This window comes from Equus asinus, chromosome 13 (assembly GCF_041296235.1).
Source record: "Equus asinus isolate D_3611 breed Donkey chromosome 13, EquAss-T2T_v2, whole genome shotgun sequence".
Lineage (NCBI taxonomy): Eukaryota > Metazoa > Chordata > Mammalia > Perissodactyla > Equidae > Equus > Equus asinus.
In genome coordinates this window covers 35505085-35529238 of record NC_091802.1, presented here as the reverse complement: position 1 = coordinate 35529238, position 24154 = coordinate 35505085, and the positions used below count along the sequence as shown (strand labels likewise).

The following is a 24154-nucleotide window of genomic DNA, read 5'->3' as shown; positions in this document are numbered from 1 at the left end:
AAAAAAAGTCCCAAGCAAGTGTGCCAATCCTGAAACACCATGTTCTAGCTAAAGGGACTTAATTTCCCCACACGTGGTCCACACTCACCTCTGTCCCTGCTGTGGGTTGTGCCTTTCCCCTCTCTGTCCATGAAATCCTACCTCAGATGCAACCATGTCCATCTACCCACCCAAAGTCTCTTTCTCCCTTGTCAGCTAGTAAATTCTTCCTCGCTCACATGCTTGCTCTCCTTTGTCTGATTACATGCTCTTCGAGGAAGGAACTGATCTGACCTTCGCAGGGGCCTTTGATTGCTCATCAAAGGCACTCAGTATTTTGAATAAAAGAGGAAACCCCTCAAAGACCAAAGCATATTAAAGAATTGCTCAAATACAACTTAACTTTAACATTTTATTTTGTGTAAAAAAGGGCAAATTTAGTGAATTATTTTCATCTTGTACACAAAGTTATAATTTTAATGCTTTTCACATCCATGCTGAAAATTTGCCATTTGGTAAAAATGAAAGGAACATAAAGTTCTCTGAAGGAATTTTTCACGCCATTATATACACTTCATGAGAAAGTTTCAAATACTTTCTCAATGATCACAAGTTACCAAGAAAATAAAAGATTAAATTTGTACAGATATTGATCTATATATCAAATACATACAGAAATGATGTAAAAACCTTATGCAGTTTACTTTGACCTCTGTCCTCAAAAGATTTGCCCAGGGACAGATGCTTTTCTTTTGTACAAATGATTGTGGCTTTATTTAAAATATGAAAATCAAAGGAAGAAACCCAGTTTAATCACAGTATTTTTAAAATCCCTTCCCAATAGTAAAGGATCATTACCAAATATATAGCACCATAATACAAATATTGATGGGAGAGGGTATTCACATCACGCAAAATTAATAATAATAAAAACAAACAAACACTGAAAACCCGTGTTAGTATCCGTAGAAGAAGTTGTTGATAACAGCTTTAGCTTTCCTCATACACAGCAAGGAAAAGGTTAAAGAGTTTAAACTACGAAAAGTCTCCAAATAATCCTAATGGGAAAAAAATCAAAACAAACCCAAGGTCAGCAGTACACTTAGAAGCGGAGAAGAGCAGGGGCTATTGAGTTGTACAATTGGAGTTATGGCTAAGACGTGCATCTCCTCTGCAGTAACTTCTGTTCTGTTCAGCAGCAGGAGGAGCTGGAGTCTGAACAATGAAGAGGGCTTCAGATTGTGTTTAGACTGGAGGAAGTCCTTACCAACCTTTAACTGGTGGTCATGGGATCGAGACAGGAAACACTCTATGAACAGATGGGAAATCTGGAAACTCTCAGAGCCTGGTTTTGCTACAGAACTGGAAGCTTATAAAACCTGGCTACAAATGAGCATTTCACAGAACTAATTACCAGGCTCCAAGTCAAATCCCTCCTGGTTTATTCAGTTCCCCAGAGAGCTTTTAGGCCCAAAGCATTGGTAGGCACGCCATACATCTGGCTTCTTGTGCCCATGTCATGAAATCAGAGTCCTGGGTTTAGTTCAATGAGCCTGAGAATAAAGATTGTTGTAACCTTTGCTTTGGAAGTCTTCTAGGCTTGAAGTTTATGGGAAGATTCTTACAAGTTAAAGATTTGGGAAGTGTGAGGATGTCACATTTACAGTAGGTCCCTCTCAGTAATATTGTTTAAGATAAATATCCAGTAATTTAACAGCTGAGTTCACATATATTTGACACATGAGAATCAACTTGGCGTTGATATAATCTGCATTTATGCCCCTAAAGAGTCAGTATTAGGAAATGTTGACATGCGATTCCATACATTCTTACACTATAAAGTAACAAATTTTACTTCCAGTAGCAACTACAAAACCTTATGTTATTAACCCCTCTTGCATAGAATGAGGTAAACCTGTGCGTATTACCAATGCTATTATTCCCAAAAGTAGAGCAATATTTTAGAAAATAAATTGCTGGTTTTTAACGTTCTATGCATTTTAAAATTCAAACAAAAATCTTACCTAAAATGGTCTCCTGGGGCTTTCCATGAACATTTTTTAAAGCATTCCATAGGCTGAAGGACTGTAGAGGTTAATCATTTTGATTAATTTCTAATTAGCCCTCCCTATATTCCAGAGGAGATGGTCAATATTACCACTCTGAAGAGGCCAGGCTAAGACCCAGAAGCACTTCGAGAACAGATGCAATTAATTCCTGAGAGTTTAGTTTATGAACCTCACTGGTAAACGCTAGAGCTCTCATTCAGTCACAACTCAGAAAGTTAGAAAATGCAGAGAACAAACCTTTCACCAATTTATCCTTCTATCTTTGTTTTTAAAGGAAGCCATGTGAATTTCAAAATAGGGAATGTTCAAAATGGTCCAAATTGGTTATTACTGTTAAAATTAATTCTGAATACAATCAAAGACAATTCATACTATATATATATATATATATATATATATATATGGAATTTTAAGAAAATTAAATTCTCTTTCAAATTAGTTTTCTAACAAATCCAGGATAGTTAAAAGCAAAGCTGGAATGATTTTGAAATTGAAACTCATTTTGCCTTTAAACAACTGTTCATTTGATTCTTGTGGTAATACAGAACATCTGTTTCGGGGTGTGGTTCTATCAAGTATTATCTCACAGTCTGAGGGAAATGGCAGAGAACTGATCAGAATCCCGTTTGTGGGGTATTTTTTGGTAAGGAAAATAAAATAAACTTAGGACAATATTGCATTTTTCCCCAACCCCTCACTATGTAGACTGAGATCCTGTGTATCTTGTCAACCATTCCAGTTTAACACTTTAGTGTTAGGATAATTTTAATCATTTTTTTAATTAAAAGAGAACACATAAAAGTATCCAGAGTTCTTCCAGTTTCATATAGAACTCCAAATACATTTTCACAGAATGAAAAACATTTCTGTACAAACATTTAAAATGGGCTGCAAGAAAGGCGAACAAGCAGAACTGACTACCCCTTCGTGACCTCTGTGGTGAAGAACCCTGCAGGAGGGTTCATTGCATATTTCTGCAGCAAAGGAAGCTGGAGATGTGACTGGCCTAACTTTGAAAATCCCAAAATCTCCCAACAGGTACCAAGAAGGTTCATTTGTAATGACAGTTCATTTGCATTTACAACTATATCCTTCTTAAATCATTTTCTTCAATCCTGCTACCTAAACTTTAATCTTACCAAAAAAGTTAGAATTTCAGTTCTTGTTAACAATGCACATAAATCCAAACTTGGAAAATATTACAAAATTCTTTCAAAAGCTTCAAATACAACACAAAAATTGTCCATCTTTATAAATTGAAAAATTTCCCCCCACGACTAAAATAGTTTCCCCACCCACCTGAAAAATCTGGAACTGAAATTTTCTATGTTTAGCAAAATGTCCCAGTGGAGTAGCCGCGCTGCACAGCTGGATCGATTAGAAATCAGTCCTGTGTAAAAGGCGTCCCCTCCCGCCCGCAGGTTCTGAGCCATCTCATGGCTCTTGCTTGATGTAGAAGTTGGCAGAGCCATTGCTTTCCTGATCAGAGGCTCCTTGCAGGAAATTATAATCCTCTCCGTCTATCAACTCCTCCTTCAGCTGCAATGTGGTCACTGCGTGGAAGAGAGAAAGAGTTGATAAGCCTCGCTGGCATATTCACATTGCTCTTAATCTTCACATTCGTCCAGCCTCACAGTTAATAAGACGACTTCTTTTCTTTAATAACTCTTAAAATTACCCCCCTGAAGTATGAGCATTTAATTAATTTTAATTTTCAAAGTATATCAGCAGTCAAAGAAAGACCCAAAAAGGAATAATACTGCATCCTGGACACTGCACGATGAACATCTTCAATGAAATGCTCAAGGCAACAGTGCTCACTAATCTGACTAATTCGAATTGTTCTTATGATCAAGTATTCACTTTTATATCAATGTCTATACAAACAATGACATATTTCTTGCATGGTTCTGCATTATAATATTTAATAAGTAACAATGCCATAAATATGACTTTAATATAATGCTATTATCATCTCCAAGGAGTACCTTTATTAAAAAGACTCCCTGCAGGAAAAAGGTATAAATCTGATATTAAATAATATTAAAATATTATAAACAGTATAAAAGGTTATCTATAATATGAATATTACTTATATAAATTAATATAGTTATAAAAATAACAAACCTGAGATTAGATAAATACCTATATTAAAAGTAAAATCATGGAAAACTTCAGTAATCACTTTAGGCAAAATAAAAATTTATTGACATCATCAACATGAAATCATTGGTGCAAAATGGCTAATATTACCAATGGGATCACATAACAGAGGTACTGCCTGAGTTCTTATCTGATGACTTCTTTTTATTTTTTATTTTGCTGAGGAAGATTCACCTTGGGCTGACATCTGTTGCCAATCTTCCTCTTTTTTGCTTGAGGAAGATTCGCCCTGAGCTAACATCTGTGCCAATCTTCCTCTATTTTTACGTGGGTTGCCACCTCAGTATGGCCTCTGATGAGTGGTGTAGGTTTGGGCCCAGGAACCAAAGTGGAGTGCACTGAACTTAACCACTAGGCCACTGGGGCTGGCCCTGATGACTTCTTTTTAATGAAAACAAACCAACAGTATGAGCAGTCCTCAATGTATGAATAGGTCACGTTCCCAAATGTCTTTATTTCTACACACAACTGTTTTTCAGTTTCCAATATTTTCAGTCGGGTTTTGGTTTCTGTGTAGCCACTAAAGTCACAGAAGCCAGAATTCCTAGTGACCAGAGGGCCCTTTCTAACACCTGGGCAAAGATGAAGAGAAAGAAGAATTTTTTCTTTGCTAGGCTCAACACTGGTCTTAGACAAAAATTTTAGGCCTAGTTTAATTCTGAGATTTTCTGTCTCTTTTTACAAACCCCCTCTTGTTATTGCCCCTCAACACAACTACCCAGGAACTTCAGAGGGCCCTAAATCCTTTCCCTGAAGCCTACCCTCCACCTCCTACAGAGCTCCTCCAAAAAATTCATCGCTACTCTTCTAAGGAAAATGATCTCAGCTAGGTGTTTAAAACTGGGCTTACTAACTACCAACCTCTCAGAGATGTGTTTGGTTACTGTTTAACCAAAATTGAGTTGGTGAAGTTTCAAATAATGTAAAGAACGGGTGATCTGGAATGCTAACACACTCACTGGAATCTAATCCCACGGTGAGAAGTGCTGACGTTCTTCTCCAACTTTTCAGCCCACACAGGTCTGCTAAAGCAGAGGTCACAAACTCTGCTTCCCCCCTCACCTGTGCCCTATGGTTCTTTTAAAATTTGATGGGATATTTTGAAACAAGAGATTTCAGATAAAAAACTGAAAAGTAGGGAGACTTGGCCACATGAGACTAGCATTCTTGAAGGGCTGTGACCAGTGGGAATGGACTGGCTGCTACATGTTTTATCTGGGCAGCCTGAGGCCTCCTTCCGCCAGTGCTGGCCACAGGTAGGTATGGACGTGCATACAAGGTGTGACTCACACTCTTGCTGGTTGTGTCGCTCACTGAGGTAACCCTCTTGCTTCCTGAAGACACTGGCTCCAAATAAAAGGTAAGAGTTTTTTCTTCCATGATGGATCTTTTCATTATAATTAGTGAGAGGATGCACACAGTTGGCCCTCCATATCCGCGGGTTCCACATCTGCAGATAAGAAGGGCTGACTATGGGATTTGAGCATCCTTGAATTTTAGTATCCAAGAGGGGTCCTGGAACCAAGCCCCCATGGATATCAAGGGATGATTATATGTGGAATGTAAATTGGGAACTGCTCATACAGAAAAAAATGTCAATTTACAAGGAGAATTAGGACTCAAAGTATTTAGATGAGTGGTAAACCAATTAAGTTTTCATTGAAGCAGTAACTCGACAGTGTCTCCAAGTGCAACAATATTAAAATGGGTACAGCTTTAAAGTCAAATAGTGCAATCACAGAGAAATTCTTCATGTCTTGATTTTAGTTATAAAAGATTAGTTTCAAAAATAATGGTCTTTGACATCTTATTTCGTAATTTACAGAATAATCTTTTGAGAGATGCCAATTCATTTTATTTTACCTTGGTACTTGTTTTGGTAAATGGTGGTAAAAAACTTTAATAGCCCAAAGACAGAAAGGCGAATACACTACGCCTATAATAATAGAAAACAAACCAATCGGGTGGTTGAAAGGTAAAGCCAACAAGACCGTGCGGTTCTTCCTTTCCTGTAATAATCACTGAGTATAATGAAAATGCTTTTATGGGGAACGACATCTAGTATAGAATGGTTATCCTTCAAATCCAACCAACATGCATTAATAGTTAAGGACATTTGAACAATACCATGAAAATAAACCCATGGAAAAGAAAAAAACCCCAAGTTTCATTAAAGGTGCAGTACCCACAATAAAAGGTTGATTAAAACAACATCTTGTTATATGATGACCAGATGGCTAAACGAATGAGAAAAGAATTACTTCAAGACCAAACATGTTCCATTCAAACGGATGCCTGTTTTCCGTTTTTGAAAGGTAAGCTGAGATTCTACAGCACATCCTGAAGCCGTTCGCATTTACTGTTAACAACCAATTTCTGGATTATGCTTCTACTTGTGTTAAAATAAGGAAACAATGTGATTAAAAAAAGTAACTCAAGAAAAGGTGAAACATTCACTCAGATGCGTAATGTTTTAATGCAAAGTTTCACTGTTTTCATGGAACCTAAAATAAAACCTAGATGATATCGTCACACTAGTCATCTCTCCTTACCAGGCCTTACTCTCAATGAATGATGGATGAAATAAAATTGATCCTGTGCCTGAATGTCACTTTCTACGCAAATGTATTTTCTTGGCTCCACTTAAGGAAGTCACTTTGCTGACTCGAATCACTAACATTTCAGGAGATAAACTAACGGAAATCAGGTTCCTAGCTAGAAGCCCATCAATAAGAAACTCTCTCAATAGCTAATCAAACTGTACCTTTCAGATAGTTAAGACAGCAACGTGGTCCCTACAGAGTCTCACCAGAGTAAAACCACACCAAGTCTCACAACAGTGCCCCCAGCTCAGACAACTCTCCAGATACTGGTGGGAGAAGGAAGTCACTTAGGCGGCCTGTGGTTTCCATCCTCGAAGTCAAGTTCTGTTTTACATCAATCAGTAACCTCTCACAAAACAGGACATGCCTTCAAAATCAGTCTAATGCTTAAACAAAATACATCTAAAATCTGATAAAAATTCAAATAGATTCAGAGCTCACAATAGCCATAATTAATTACTTAGGTTCAAGAAGACACAGACTATTTCATAAATAACAAGTACAAAAGGGAAAAAAAGAGACAAACCAGAAAAGAAACCGATATGCTCTTTAGATAGATTTGAAGGTTTTTCCATTAAAGAGCAGAGAAACTTGGATTTGCAGTCCTAATCTTTTACACAAAAGAAGTACTGTGATTTCCTCTGGATATAAGGATATCAGAGTGATCTTCAGAGAAAGCGACTGGGAAGGGTCAAGATGACCAATACACTGTTAGGGAGGCAAAGTTAAAGAACACATCCAAAAATGGCACAAAACCCCAAAAAACCAAAAAGGGCCGATGATAACTTCAGGTGCAAAAATATTAGCAAACAGTCAAATGAGAAGAAACAGAGCTAGGTAGGCACTAAGTCCCATCAGGGTTTTCAACAAACAGAAGACATTTTAAAGAATGCTGCTTAGATAAAAACAATTTAGTTTAAAAGCAATAGTTAGGATACGGCAAAATATATGTTAAGGAAGGTACACCTTTGACTTTGAAGCTATCCGATCTGCACTCACGTCTATAGTTCATCATGCGCAAGTGAAACTTTCTGACGTCCTATAATAATATGTTTCTTCTTAACAATTACAAAGGGCAAAACCATTTGCAGTCTTCCTTACAATCTACTAGCTTGGCCTAACCAATCAAACTCAAATTAAATGTCATTAACCTAATTAATCACTGTACACACATAAATATGAAATTATGGAAATTTCATTCAAATTCAACAACAGAATTATACAGGTATTTTATTTCCAACTCCTATTATTCAAGTTGATATTACTCAACTAAGATTGTGGTAAATGTTACTACCAGAACCAAAATTACACTGGAACACAAAACACATCCTTTCTAATGAATGAGACACTCTGGAATGCTATGAACAAAGCTTCATCTTTGGATCTGATTAATCAAGTTGATCCCTAATGGCGCGTTTCTCCCCCAGTCAAGTTACAAAGAATTCTGCAATGAAAAATGTTCAACTATTTTAATGAAACCATGAAATAATACAAGTTGTTTCACAACTCTATCAACTGAAATTATAGCTTTACCATATTTTGAAGCTCACAATTGGTTTCTAACAATATAAAATCCTTCCCTCATGATTCATCCTAGTGAAGTGATTACCAAGGACTAGTGAAAATGAATTTTTTAGTTGAAAGAAAAAGAAAATTTAATGAGTCAGCGTCTGTCATGACAGACCATGCTTTGTCTCCCACCACCCTGTCCAGACCTTCACCCTCTGTGGTACCTGAGGTGCTGATGGGACTAATTACCTGTTTTGAGGCTGGGACTGAACTCTCGGCTAGTGCTGGGAGGTGGGAAGGCCTCCGGGGCTGTCTGTGCTGGAAGGGTTCGATATGGAGGAGGAGTCAACTCTTCGTCACCAGAGAAGCTCCTCCGCACCCCACCTGTCATGGGCAGGCTTGACAAACTGACAGGCTTCTTCCCAATTGGCATCTTCCTCTCTAAATATCAAGTCAAACTAAAGTAAGCTTTTACTTACATGCGTGGTAAGAAAAGTGCATTATCTAAAGTAGGAGAGGTTGTGTTGCATAGGATACTCTGAGAAGAGAACCAACTATGCAAGGTTTGTATTTCTGAAAGACAGGGGTGAGTGACTGTGTGTTTGAGTGTGTGTGTAGGAGTGGATGATGGGGAAGATTATTTCTAGTCCCCGAGTCTGGTAATCCTAGGTCCTGACTCTCAAATAAATTTAAAACAAAACAAAGCAAAATGAACTACAGAGAGCATTTAGTGCGGAGAATAGAATAGCTGGCTAATTTCCTTCAAGAAAATTTTAGCTTCAGGAAGGTTGAAAATCCAATGGAAGAGAGAGAGGGTTTTAAAACCCTACTTGTAGGTAGCATTTCATTGCCCATATAAAGCCAAACACTGGCCTTCAGGGAGAAATCAGTTTAATAAATGTATTACCTGGGTGACAGGTACTGATAGGAAATGTGCTCCCCTAACTTTGGTTTTATAATCCACTCCTTTAGAAAGCACTTATAATTCTTATTCTGAAAAGCATTTTTAAAATTTAAAGCTTGTTGCCTGCAAGTTCTTAATCTAACGTCTTTTGAAACACCCTCTTGTTATAGTTCATAAGCAAACAGAAGCCTCTGAAGAAATACAATGCTTTCAGCACCAAGAAAAAGAATACTCCAAACTTTGCAAATATGAACCACCAAGCATACTGCATGAATCAGGTTGAAAGCTGAAGGATACTTACATATCCTTGGACTATAAATTACATCTCTTTTCTTCCAGAGTAGACAAATGACCCAGGCAAGAGCAATCAGAAATTATGCTTTGCAAAAACAGGACTAAAAGATAAATCTAAGTCAGACAGTATTCCTATGTAAAACAATCTGGAAACCAAGCTACTAGTGAGTACATATTCAACTCTCAACTGCGAGACCAAAATCATGTGTAGCAATCACTGAGACTTTTTCTAATGTACTATACACTGAGAAGTAAAAATGCAAGGAGAATCTCGACTTCTCTAGTACTCACTCAAATAGCCCCTGAAGATGGTACGGAAATTAGTGCTGGCTTTCCTGTTCTAGAAATTTCTGCTCTAAAATGACTAATCCTTGAGAAAAAAGGCTTTCGAAATTGGACAGATCACATGCACACAACAGTCTATATCATCCTCTTGGCAGAACGTTCCTCTTACTTTTCAAAAGCACTCACTATGCCTTTACAGCATGAACACAGCTCAGCGGAAAACAAGCTAAAACAATGAAGCCAATCAACCGTCTACGTCTGTAAGAAAGGAGTATACCAAAGAACACACTGACGGATGACTTTCGGCACAAAAAGACCAAAGAGCTATAAGATGAAACAACAGGGCCAGCATGTAATCCCCTGTAGGCAAACTTAAAAACAGATAAAGGTTTGGTGGCCTATCTGCCATTGATATAAATCTGGAGGCAATGACTTAGGTTTCTGGACCCCAAATTCTTTCATATTTGGGTAAGTTTTGTGGGAAAAATGTCTACCTAATAAACCATCAGCTGAGTAATATATAAAAAAATAAACGGAGTAGACAGTACCCCTACAATGAAGACTGCTTCTTCTTCAACCACTATAATTCCTTATTCTCAATTCCAAAATTCAAAGACTTTTGGGAAACTTCAGCAAAACCAGACCTCACTTGGTGATACTATTTATAATCTTTATTTGACCCATTTAATGTAAATATTTATATATAGTTCGCTTCAGAAAATGCTCCAGAGTCTTCAAGGGGTGTTCCATAATATATGCTACACGGATTGTACTTCTTTTCTGAAATCTGAAAAATTCTAATTCTGAACACATCTGGCCCCAGTGGTTTTTAATAAGGGACTGTGGGTCCATAGTTCTCTTCCTTTCTATGTCCAAAGGACAATTTAAAGAGATGATGTCATTATATTAAGAGCTATTACAATGGTACTATTAAAGAACACATTACATTTATAGCTAAATTCATTTTTCCAGGTAATCCAGAAATCTGGTAATGTTAAACATCACTAAAAACTAAGGGTACTGATATTATCACTTCATTAATTTCATATTTCTTCCCTTGTCCCTAGCACATTAATTTAGAATCATTAGACCCCATAAGCCAGAAACAAACCCTGCAAGAGTCACACTGAGGGAAGCATGTGAATATTCAATACTCAGAAATTAGTTCCAAAATGTATACATCATATAGCCACTAATAAAATACATTCATAATTCACTATCTTGGAAAGAAAACCCTGAAATCTCAAAGTCTTGTCCAACAGAAAGTGAGAAGACAGGCTAAAGCAGCCTATGCTAGTCAACCTTACAGAAAGCTTAGTCATCATGTCTGCTAAGATTAGTCAGTGACAAAGTTCCCATGTGAATTCTCCTAATCATTTCCAGATAAATGGGAACTCGCTTTGATCTGCCTGGTCTGGCAATGCTCTCCACAGTTCTTTTAGGTGACTATCAAACCTGGCAAGCAGCTAGTAGGAAAAATCATTCTGAGCCTATAAGAGGCTTAGGCCCATAACATGAAAGGGGGTGCGAGACCGGCCCGAAGGGTATCACTGTTGTGAGGCTGACTTGGGTTTCCCACTCGGAGGAAACTAAAGCACCAGCACAGGGGCTGGGAGAGGTTTTCAGTTCCCCAGTGAGAAAATGATCAACAGATAACTATATTCAGAAAGGCAAGGGGATATTTAATTCTGTGTGCTGCTTCCATCTCTTGGTTGTTAATGAGAGATTAGCACTTATTTGAACATATGGCAAATCAGCCGGAAAAATCTGTTTTAGTTCTCAAATGCACTGTTTACTTTGAAAAAATCTTTATATAAAAATAATCTTATCTCAGAAGGAAATATTCCCTAAGTTTCCTAAGAGAAAAAACTGTGGCTTTTGATGGTAAGGAAAAAAGATTTTAAAGAATCAAATAGAGCTGTCAATATATTTAATGTTATTTTAGCTATTAATGCCAATAATCATTCATTGTAAGGTAAAATATAATATAGAAAGCATATTTAGAAAAGTTTTCTGAGCCTGACTTTGTTAGCCATCAACTTGAATTTCTTAGAAGTAACATTCTAGAGAGTTTTTATATATAAGAAGGATAGGGTTATTAGGCTCTGAGTCTACTGTAAGCATCAAGCATCTGCTTTTTAAATTTGTTTAATAAAAAAGGTTTTAAAAAAAGAATTTACATATTCCTTTACATATTACCTTGAGAATCATTTATAGACTGTTCTTTACCGTATGTGTTAAATATTATGGTGATCATTTTTCCTGTCAATCAGAATATAAGCATTTCTCATTACTGAAAAGGTTTGCCTTTTATGGCATACTGCACCTTTAAGCATAATACCTAACGCACAGTCATCAGCTCTCACAAGGGATATCATTTTCTGTGCGAGAATACCGTGACCCCAATCGGTTAGCAACTTAGGAAATGTATTAAACACCACGTGGTGACCCACTTTTCTTATGTCCTTTGTACTGCTGGGACTTAGCCTTTTTCTTCTGTTTTGATGAACCTGACTGGCTTTCTCTTGATGCTGAAAAATAAAAGGGAAAATTGGTACCAGATAACTGCTTACAACTCTAGACACAACTTAGATGAGCTATTTTTACCAAGACCACTATGCTTACAGAAGTACATGATACTGTGAAAACAAGGGTACTTGCTCCTGCAAAACCATACACCTCAGTACCAGACAGAATGCACTATTGATTCATAAGTACTTATATACCAATACATTTTTAGCCTTTAATTTTAAGCTCATTAAAATAAGTCTAATTTGGTGAGTGCTCTTACTGTTGTGTTTCTATAGTCATTATGTAACTGACTATTGAGTTCACACTGCCATGGTACACAGGGTCTCATTCTGTGATATTGTTGTTGAGTCTTAAGATCTTACCTGGCAACCAATCAGACATAGGTATATTCTTGTCCTGTGAGCTCACAAGATGATTTATGTGAGACAGTCCTCTGGAGAATTGCTGATTTTTACAAAAGGACACCTTTTCTGTATACCAACTTACACTGTGATGCTGGAGGCTGTAGTTGATATCCAGTTAATTGACACCACCCTACAGGATAGAGGTCAGGGGACTCACAGTCTACCCACTGATCATACTCTTCTTCCCATCCATCAAAATGTATCCTCAAGAGACGGTGAATAATTCGAGTTACTGTGGCTACACATATTAATCGTGGCTCCATGAGATCTACTGCTTCTAGTTTCATTCCTACACGAAATCCGTGATTTGGAACATCCTGACATGGAGAAGCAAAACATTAGCAACGGTGAAAAGAAGAATGCATATCTCCACTATCACTAAGAAAGAAAAAAATAAGCAATGTAACTAAATTATGTAACAAACCAAAAAATACCAAATAATTCTTTAATAACTGAAACATATAAGGTGAAGCACTTAAAAACTAGTTAGGAAATGTATTCATTTCTATTTTACTCAGATTAAAAAGGAAACAAAGTGTGAAAACAAGCTTCAATTCCTAGGTAAATACTTACATTGCTTTATTACTATATATTTGCTTATATTAATGTCCATTAAGAATTTCTAATATAAGACAAAGACATTTTGATCAACAATTTGCCTTTGTGAGGCATCAAAAAAAATTCCACATGATTATTATGATATAATTTAAATTTACCTTATTAAATAGTTTTACTGGTGCTGCAATGGAGCCAGTTTCCCTGAGGTAGTCAAACCATTTAAAAGGAAGTTTTGTATAACCTGGAACACACAACTGGTTTAAGTAGCAGTTCACTTAAAATTAGCATAAAATTAAAATGTAGGTTAAAAAAAGTGAGTACAGACGAAATCTCAGATTTTAGGTTATGTGATAAACTTTTAACTCAAGCTCTAGTACCGTTGAGTGCAATAACTTCTCGATGTTATAAGGATTTCCCATTTTTAGACAGACACAGGTGTACCAACTAGTCCTAATGCATAAGCGACTCTCCTCTCCTCTGTCTACCACAAGAATGACAGACTTTCTTTTTCCAACCCCTGGTTTAGAATAGTCTAGTATTTTACATCTTGCAGTGATATTTTTCTTCTTTGCAAGAAAGAAAACTGGCTGGGCAAATACTATTTTTATAGACCTTTTAGCTTCTCCCCCTTCTTTTCTTAAGAGAAAAACTCAAGGCTGAGATATTGAAATTAGGAAAGTCACAGGTTAAGCCATGAGAGCTATTTAAGGGTATGCCTTCTTTTAAAAAGCCACATGGTAATCTGAAGATGTAAACTTGCTTTCCCCTCAAAGGCTAAAATATCTGTTTTTACAAAAAGTTTATGTATGCAACAGCTCATTAAGCCTACGCCATCATTTCGAAAGAGCTTAAAAATACCAATTCATATTATAAAATGCACAGATGCTTAGGAAAAATTCTATACAAATGTAGTTTATTAAGGCTAGCTGAAATACAGTGCTCTATGTTTTTAGAACATATGTTTATATACACATAAATGGGTATGTTTATATATACATATAGACACATATATATCCACACCAACAAGAAATCTAGGGCTTTGTTAAATGTTGTAAACAGATACCATGTAAAAAGAAAACAAGGATGAAAACCCAGTATATATATACATTAGGATGAAGTACCTCTGGGTGGAGTAAGTTCAATCATGTTAATTTCACAGAAACCAACAGGGAAAATAGAAGGGGAGGTTGCATGATAACAGAACCAGTCAGATCCATCTGCTGCTTCTGAGCCATCGATCCCAATCATCAGGAATCCATCAGCCAGCACCTTTTAAATTAAGAGAATTCCAAGTATTTGAAATTAGACATCGCTATTATAAAAATGATCCTTTAAGTTGACGTTCTAAAAGAAAGGAAAATCTATTACATAAAGGTCTCTTAAAAGTGAAAAATGCTTCTTTATCGAATTATTTTAAATAATGGAAATTAAAACGAAAAATCTATTAAATTAGTAAATTCTAGTGTGTACAAGAAACAAAAGCAGGGTTACAGAGAAGCCACTGCAGAGGTCTAGGAACGAGTGCCTGTGCCCACGGCTAAGGCTGCCGGCTGCCTGCTGCTGTGGCTTCAGGAAATTGGGCTGAGCGCTCTGCTCTTTTATAATTTCACTATCTAGCCTTGGCGAGGCTCTAAATCCTGCTCAGTAGTAACTTCACTTCTTTCCTTCTCATTTATCACATAGAGTATTTTTCCCAAACCTTTTCCACCTTCTTCAAGCTTCAACTTTACCTGTCTCATTATAGAGATAACCATGCTCCTCCACGACAGAAGCTATGTTAGGGTCCTCACATTCCTTCCTTCACACCTTAGATTGCTGTAAAAAGTAGTCCTTTTCCTGTGCCTCCCCCACACCCACGACAAACTTCTCTGTCGTCCTATTACCACTGGTACCTTGCTTCAAAAACACCATCTCTTGTACTCCAATGTCTCCCAATTTCTATTATATCAACAATACTTAAAAGTATTCTATTTGAAACAGTTCACACTTACAGGAAAGGTACAAGAACAGTACAATGAACTCCTACATACAGCTCACCCGGAGACGCAATTCAAGTTGTATACTATGTAACTCCTTGCAGTCGGATTTCTGTCCTTACCATTGAACTGCTAAATTTGCCAATGATCTCCCAGTTTGTCACATCTGGTGTCTTTTTCCCAACATTTCCCCTCTTCAAACTCCAGCTTCCCTGCAGTATCCGGTATCTGTTGACTATTCTTAACTTCTGGAAACATCTTCTCCTGATTCTCATTACATTACAGCCTAGTGATCAATCTGCTCACCTCTCTGATCATTGCTTACACATTTCTTTTGGTGGCTGCCCTTTCACTGCCAAACCTTAAGTTTCTGATTTTGGCCTTTTCTTTCTGTCTGGTGATGTCATCCATCCAGGGCTTCAATAATCAATCCTATGCCAACAATTTTTCAAGTTTTATCAGGAGTTTGTCTCCCTTCCAGTGTCCCGAGCCTGCATTCTACCTGCAGGCTGAACATATTATAGTACAGGGCGTCAAACCAACAACTGCTTCTCTTATTCCTTCAAAGGTAATGAATCACCAGGTCCTACAACTTCTCCTAAACATCCAGTCCCTTGGTCCTTGCCATTAACTCTGTCCCCACTATCTTGTTTGATACCATTCCTTTTGGCCTTCCTCTATGGACATCTCTCTCTTACACAGTTTAACCTTCCCTGGGTAGGACCTCTGTTCATGCCAGAAACCTTTACCAACTTACCTTGTTTAACCAAGAAAGCTCAGAGGGCCTGACCAAGCATTCAAAACCTGCACTACCTGTTCCACATTATCTTTCAGTATCTGCCCGCAAGTTCCTTTCTCCTACTTATTTCTACTCTATTGGATATGTACAGTAACTTTCTCTTCAAGCTTAACAGCTTTGCCTAAGACCTCTGGAAAGGACTGCACCCACTCACGTGGCAGTCCTTTCTCCCTTTCTAAAAAGAACTGACTGGACCAAGGTAGCTAACCTTCAGGGGACCAAGCTAAAGACTAGGGTCAGCTATTTAGATTCTCTCTCAGTAATTAGAATGAACAGACACAGAGACTGTTGTCAAGCCATGGGTTGGACCTGGAACTGAAAGGCTGTGATACAGAATAGGGCTAGGGCCCACCATGTGCAGACTGAGTGAGTGAGCAAGACACAATTGAGAAAGAGTAAAGGAAAAGTGGCACAGACTCAGAGTAGAGAAGAGATGGGACAAAGAGGCCCCTGAGAGGTGGAGAGACTAACACTGGGTTTATGTCTTTCCAGTTCTCATCTGTGTCCTCGCATGTCTGTGAGACTGCCCACTGTGGAACCATCCTAGAGCTAACTTTAGTGTGTTTCTGTTCCTTATAAACAGAAAGCCTTGCCTAGAATAGCCAATGCAACGGGTGTGATGTGTACTGCATGTGAACTACCTGTCATCCTAAACGTGGCCTGTACTTTCCTATCTTGATGCTTTTGTGCACATTCTCTTCCCATGGCACAGTTTCCTCCTGCATCTCTGCTGGGCCTCATTCTTCCCATCCTTCAAGATGTTTTCAAATATTCTGTCCACTATAGAGCTTTCCCTGCCTCCTCTGAGAAGATGTGATCTCTCCTTTATTTGCAATCCAACAGTACTGTGTACCTTTCTTAAGTCACAGTTAATCTTGTATTAAACTTATTTTTATACATCTTACCTTGCTCTACAAGACTGTAAGCTTTTTAGAGTCCAAACAAACCTAGCATGGCAAGCATCAACTAAGAACTTCCTGAACGAAGTATGACCTACTCACTGGGTACTTCATCTTCATCACACACAAGAGACATTCTTTTGAGTCTCCAGGTGATTCTCAAGTACTTCGATGGTTAAGAACCACTGATCCAGAATCTACTTACGTAAAGCTGTAACTTAAATTGTGATGCGCATTTCAACACAGTTTAAAATCTTAAGCCCAAAGAATTTAAAACAGTTATGAAGGCTGCCATGTCCCAGGCACCTACATTCAAGGTCTCACAGTTAGATATGACTGACTCAAATTCTTGTCTTCCTCTGTACCTAACTAGTGATCAGAACCACCTGGAGACACAAAAGAATGTCAACACTAGGGCCCCAACCCAGATGGATTGAATCAGAATACCGGGGTAAGAAGCCTGGTCACCAGCATTTTTTTAAGTTCTCCAGGGGATTTTGTTGCCTGCTGAGAAATGAGAACCACTCTTCTAGATCTTCTCAGAAAAGCAGTTTTAGAAGAGAGGAAAAAGAGAAAAGAATGAAGCGCCACCAAAAGAAAGAAAAAGGCACAAAAAGGAAACACAGGAAACCGAAGATAAACTTGGCTTCCCGACAATTCTGTGCTGGACTAGCTTTGAGCAAGAGGTAACTTAAATAAACGTTGTTCCTCTAACTTAGGATATACTTCTGTAAATAAAGGGAGCAGACTCAAGATGACCATCTGGACAAGAAGCTATAGAAAAAGAGAACCTGTGATAAGAGAATTCAAATTTATTTTGAAATTATTAGTAACTTTCTATCCAGTGAGGATCCAGATACACACATTTTATGTCAAAATGAATGTTGGGGCCTCTTTCTCCTACTACCTTAAACCCAGTTCCTATAACTGCATTTCTATACTTTAAACCTATTCTCTTACCTTTCTAATGGTCGCAACACATATTGTAGAAAGATTTAATGGGTCAATAGCTTCCAATTTCATTCCTTCCTTGAACCATTCCCCACTCTGGTCTACTTCTTTTACCTAAAGAATTACAGGAAAGCACATCAACCGTTACAAATGTTATCATTTTAATAATTAAAATGTTACCAATCTGAAAAGGTTTACCAGATGAAAATACCAAAAGCCTTCTCCTACCTACCTAATATGAAAACTCAAACTTCCATTAGGGAATAGAGAGAAGTCAGGCAAACAGACAAAATTTTAAGAATAATTACAATCAATAGTTGTGACACCTAAGGATTACACGGTCTTAATTCTTTTAAGTGAACATATGTAATTGTGATTTTCATAATTTTAGGAAAAAAACCCACAACCCTCTTTCAAACCTAATTTACAAATGAGGGTTCTTATAAAAACTTCTTACCTTAGCAAATAAATGTGGTGGTGTATCAAAATGTCCATCCTGTTTCTTTGTAATATCTACAAGGAAAAGTTACACACTAATCTGTCAGCATTTGTGAGAAGACCAAAAACCACGTTTCTTTGAAGGTTTCAAACTCACAAGGTATGTATACTCTAAAACATGGCAAAAATACATGCCTTCTACATTTATGGTGAATAATATTCTTTAATAGTCTTTCTCTCTTCAGAGTACATGTGCTATTAAATACATTCCACCATTGAAAATGCTGGGAATTAGGGAATTACAGCTTTAGAAGTATGTCTTAATGTGTTTATGATTAAGTCTAACCACATTTAATCTTGCTATTTTGAGGAAAATTGAATGGAAAAAGAAAGGTTATCCTTAGATCTTTCAAATGGGCTGGATAAGAAAAGTATAAGGAAACAAATGTAGTCATGAACAAAAGTGTTATTTTTTAAGTGAGAACAAGTGGAAGGAATATAAAGGAATTAGTTGGGACACTAACATTCTAGTGGGAACCTTCCCTTATTAAGGTAGAATGAGCAGCCCAGACAACTGGAATGCTATTTTTGATCTATGCTATTCTATAGAGAAAAATAACCAAGTAGTACATTTCAGTCTCAATGATAACTTTCAAAAGGAGTTCTTGTGACAGGTGCTTACCAGATCTTTTGAATCGATGGCCTATGCTTCGAGACCAACCAATATGATGGATCAACGGGCTGTGCATATGGCACCAGAAGTCATCTGTTCTATCTTCACTCTCTTCGTACACTAGTCTTAATCTTCCTCCAATTACACTTTCCACCACTGCCACTCGTGTTCGACACAAATGCCTCTTGTCAACCACTTCTACTCTCATGCAGGGTTTGAAAGGATACTGCATACTCTCGGAAACCTTGAAACAAAAGCAGACAAAAACTGTTCAGAATTCATGACAAAGGTCTACAAATAATTTTAATACTGTACTATTAAAAATACTGAGTACACTCAATATTTAACAGAGGTCATTCTAGCTCACTAAAGCAAAAACTTTGGAGTTACTCCTTTCTTCAGAGCTCTCATTTAACACTGCAGTCCTTTCTAAGGTCCTGTCTTTACCTTTTGTGAGAAATCGGGAGGAAGTGTTTTGGCACCAGTAAGTCGTTTCACTAGAAAAGCTTTCCAGTTTGTATACTTATGCTGAATAGCTAAAACAAAAGAAATAACCAGTTACACTTTGGCAAAGAGCAGAACTGCTTCATAAACTATTTGCTAAAAAAAATAGTCACAAATCTCCCTGCAATTTAGAGTATTAATTAAGATTCTGAAGAAGAGTAACAGAAACAGAGAAAACAAGTATGTCTTGCCAACAAGTAAGGTACTTGAAACCAAAATATAGTATTTTAATTTATCATCCTAATGTTACTGTGTGTGAAACTGCACTAAAGCACATATATTTAAATTATAGTAAAGGTATAAGCTACTTACTTCTGGGAGGGACAAGAGGTTTTCCACTGGCTGCGCACCAACCAACTGGATGGATATCAGAACCACAAATATTGCACCAGAAGTCCAGACTAGAGTCATTTTCAAATCCTTCATATCTTAAAAGGGCATTGTAACCTGAAACCAACAAATCAATCACCATATAAGAAAATGAAGAGAAATAAAACAGGATATAGCTGCTGGCAGTGGTTGTCACACGTCTGTGCATCCGCAACAGAATCACGAGCAGGGCTTGCTAGACAGACAGAGGGCTGGGCCCCACCCGAGAGGTTCTGGGTTCGAAGGTTTTGGCTGAATCGATAATCTGCATTACTTTCTTTCTTTTTTTTTTTTTAAGACTGGCACCTGAGCTAACATCTGTTGCCAATCTTCTTCTTCTTCCCAAAGCCCCCCAGTACACAGCTGTATATCCTAGCTGTAGGTCCTTCTAGCTCTGCTACATAGGATGCCGCTTTAGCATGGCTTGATGAGCGGTGCCATGTCTGCACCCAGGATTCAAACTGGTGAACCCTGGGCCCAGCCCTGGAATCTGCATTTCTAACAAGTTCCCAGGTGATGCTGGTGCTACTGGCGTATGGATCAAACTTTCTGAGAACCATTTGTACAATGCAGTTTAACTGTTTTCAGAGCATGGCTTCTTCCTTTCAATATATTTTGATTTTATCCACAGCTTCTTAAATTCTAGAAAAGAAATTCTCAGTGAAAACAGGTGTGGGAAAGTCGTACTAGAATATAGTTTTGAAAATAAAGCAAGAACATTGTGGTAAATTAGCAAAACCTTGTCAAATCACAAAAATCTAGTTAAAGTATATTTCAAAGAAACTGCTTTATCCAGCTGACTGGGTGACCAATTATTTTTGGAGAATTTGGATGCTGATACTTTGAGTCTAAATTCTTCTGTTTATTTGGAAATAAGATTCAGAAATGCTAGGTAAAGAAGTTTAATAAACACAAATAAAAGTATGTGAAATCACTTGAAAACTCCATGTACTAAGCAAGAGAAAGCCTCATTTCCTAGAAAGAACAAAGAGTATATGATGGATCCTGTTCATAAATTTAATAAGCCTTATGTTGATAAGAGATTAAGGTTTAATTTAATGCCCTTAGCAAAATAAAAAAGGCCCAATAAATTTGCATCTGAGGCTGGGAGCTAAGTTCAGTCAGCATTTTCATGTGTTACTATCTATGATGAAAATTTATAACATGAATCCTTTAGTTTTAAAATTCAATAATTCACAGAACCATTTATGAGTTTGCTGTTGCTGAGCTCTAGTTTACGATTAACATCAGGCTCACTTACAAAATGTCATTAAAGTGGCTAAAATAAGACGATGCAATCAGATAAAACAGAAACGTAAAATCAGAGATGGGAGGTAAAAATAATTCTTGGATATTAAATATATTGATCTTTAGAGCTATTTAAATACAACTGACAAACATCTAGGACAGAAACAGCATACCGCTGTTTTAAATTATGGTGTGGAGAATAATAGAGGCATTGAGAGATGCTTATTAAAGCTGGGGAAACGTTTCACGGAAAAGGTGGGAACTGAACTGGATAATACATTAAGTACAGAGCATGGGCCACTTGTGCGAGTGAGCAAAGGCAGAGAGGTGGCAAAAAACAGGCTGCATTAGGGAGGACGGAGACTACTCTCATTAGAACAGATTATTTATGTTGCGGAGCAACAAAAAATTTGGTCAGTGGTATATGGTGCAACTCATCAATAGCTGTAAATGCTGACCATCTTGATCCTTTAAGGACAAAGAAGCTAGTAAAGACACTTGAACAGACAAACAGGATTAAGATCATTTTTAGGTAAATTGAGTCTATCACCAGTACATGTGGGCATTTTGGGAAGAAGGCCGGAGTTAAGACTAGAAAGAGAAGGATGAGTGAGAGACCTCTTCCAGTATCTCAAGACAACTCTTCTGATCTGAGTGGCGGCCCCTCCTCTAAAGTACTACAGTGTCCAGCTACACTACTCAGTGAGCACCTCGCCATAAAGGTATTCAACATTTGGCAGATGTGAACTTGCTGGAAAAAACAAGTCTTATACTTCTGCATATCACCTAATGCACTTATTTCATGAGCAATAAGGAAATAAGGCCTAGGCTACATGGAAACAGCGGGAATGAAGAAAAAGGAAGAACCCAAGACATACGAAATTACCAACCCTGGTTTACTTTTGGTATTATGGATCCTATCACTCTTTTTAGTACCTCAACTTTTTGTTACTTTTCAAAGTATTTTCCTATACCAGAGGTTGGCAAACTATATTGTGGCCCAAGGATCTGGCCTACTACCTGATGTTTTTTACACTCTGCCATGCAAAAATGGTTTTAACATTTTTAAATGTTTGAAGAAAAATCAAAAGAAGAATAACATTTCATGATTCATGACAATCACATGAAATTCGAGTTTCAGTGCTCACAGGTGAAGTTCTACTAGAGCGCGGCTATGCCTGCTCATCTATGTCCTGCTACAGCTGCTTTCAAGCTACAATGGTAGAGGTGAAAAGTTGTGACTGAGATTGTATTGCCCACAAAGCTGATATATTTACTGCCTGGTTTTTACAGAAAAAAATTTGCCAACCTCTCCTCTACCATCATATTTATTATTTATTTGGCAACACTTGCAAAACTGACAAATATGCTTTCTTACAACTTACAAATATAATCAGCATTTTCTAGTGAAAATAGTAACAATGTGTGCTGTTCACCTGCTAATTTTACAATCCCAGCAATCCAGAAGACTTTGGTAGGCAAGCTGCAGTCTGTATTAGGAACTTCTACTCTCACATTTTCTGAGATATCACCCCAGCAGGTCCCCATAGGTGCCTGTCATATAAAAATTATTAAATTATTATCTTATTAACATAAAGCCTAAAACATGTCATTCAAAATTAAACATGACCATCAATAATGGAAACATTAAACTAAAAATGGTATTTAATTCACTCATTTTTCTCTAAAAATAGCACTGTTATTTCTCTTTCCACAGAATTCTATTTGGCAAAAACCAGGGTCAGGGTAAAGCTCAAGAGGAAAAGAATTCACATATATTAGAACAGATCCACGTCGACTTCAAAATTCAATACTGTCCTCATACAAGAATTGAGCAGCAATTTTTTCAAAAGCTGAATCACAAACTTGGTAGGAGATTTCCCAGGATAAAGCTGACTTAAGAAACATTATTTTTAATATGCACTCAATAAACACAGTTTTACTTTAATTTCTAACTTTAAAAGATCTGGCCAAAAGGCAGAAAGAAAAATAATTCCAATCAGCAATGTGGTTCCCAAAAACACAGGAGAAACAAAACTTAGTTATCTACATTTTCAACTTAAGTTAAATCCATAGAACAGAAAGATAGTCTGTTAAAACAACATATGGCAAAAGCACTGGATAAAGTTATTAAAAGGGTGGGTTGAAGAGTCTTTGGAGACGCGTACCATGGTAAATTGTTAAATAATTTATTATTTCTAAATTTCTCACGTAGGAATTACTGTACCCAAGAGAAAACTTTCAGTGTTAGAACTGGTAACCACTTGCCTCCACACCAAATGGTTAAGATGGGGACTCAGAAAAATGATTAAATGAACACCACAAAGGGATTTTTCCAAAATCTAACATAGGTTCCCAAATTACAATTTCCATTACATTTTAATCATTAGAACTTGAGGCCATTTACAATTATTTGGGGTTTATGTAATGGTTAATTAAATCAAATAAGTGAATTCAGGAATATAAATGCTGATAACACCAGTCTCTGTGGCCCTTGATAATCTGGCTCCTCATTTAACTTAGAACCTGATCATAGAGAAAAGGATTAGGTGAGGTCATAATAAGAACAAATCAGGGAAAGACAAAATAGCTTCGAAGCTCAAAGATGAGCAAACAAAGACATCCAGCAGCCACACGAACCAGCCAATATGAACGCCGGGCAAATGTCTTCCACGCAAAGCCTCTCCTACTTTGGTGAATGCTAACCAACAGGAGGGTTAACCTAAAACTACTCGACCCCTACCCTCGATAGTTTATGGCATTTCTGAAGGAGAGGAAGAAACTGTCAAATATACTGAACTAGGATAAGTCTTGAAACCAAAGACAGAGTCAATTTACGGCTATTGCTTTAATTAGCAAGCAATGACTATACTCCAATACCTTGGAGACAGTGGCCTATCTCAACTATTTGTGATTCTGGAAAGGTACACATAACTATCTCCCTGAGCTGTGTGGAAAATAATACATCCACTATGACTATCTCTTTCTGCTTTTTTT

The 24154-nt window shown here is 37.3% G+C and overlaps 1 protein-coding gene across 22 annotated transcripts in view; it reads right to left on the bottom strand.

Annotated features, from left to right (window-relative positions):
* Positions 1-2798: 2798 nt before the first annotated feature.
* MBTD1 (mbt domain containing 1) overlaps positions 2799-24154 on the bottom strand; it is a 66661-nt gene continuing 45305 nt past the window's right edge. For 15 of the 22 annotated variants that reach the window (XM_014833583.3, XM_070482996.1, XM_070482991.1 and 12 more), the window contains 11 exons: positions 22594-22711; positions 19853-19987; positions 19484-19572; positions 19046-19280; positions 18383-18438; positions 17935-18039; positions 14422-14569; positions 13459-13541; positions 12825-13059; positions 12260-12337; positions 2806-3601 (listed from right to left, as the gene is read on the bottom strand). In XM_014833583.3, coding sequence (XP_014689069.1) covers positions 3483-3601; positions 12260-12337; positions 12825-13059; positions 13459-13541; positions 14422-14569; positions 17935-18039; positions 18383-18438; positions 19046-19280; positions 19484-19572; positions 19853-19987; positions 22594-22711 — 1401 coding nt within the window. In that variant the 3' untranslated portion in view covers positions 2806-3482. Of the gene's footprint in view, positions 3602-12259; positions 12338-12700; positions 13060-13458; positions 13542-14421; positions 14570-17934; positions 18040-18382; positions 18439-19045; positions 19281-19483; positions 19573-19852; positions 19988-22593; positions 22712-24154 lie in introns of all 22 variants that reach the window. The other 7 variants (XM_014833589.3, XM_014833593.3, XM_070482984.1 and 4 more) reach the window with 3 other exon arrangements.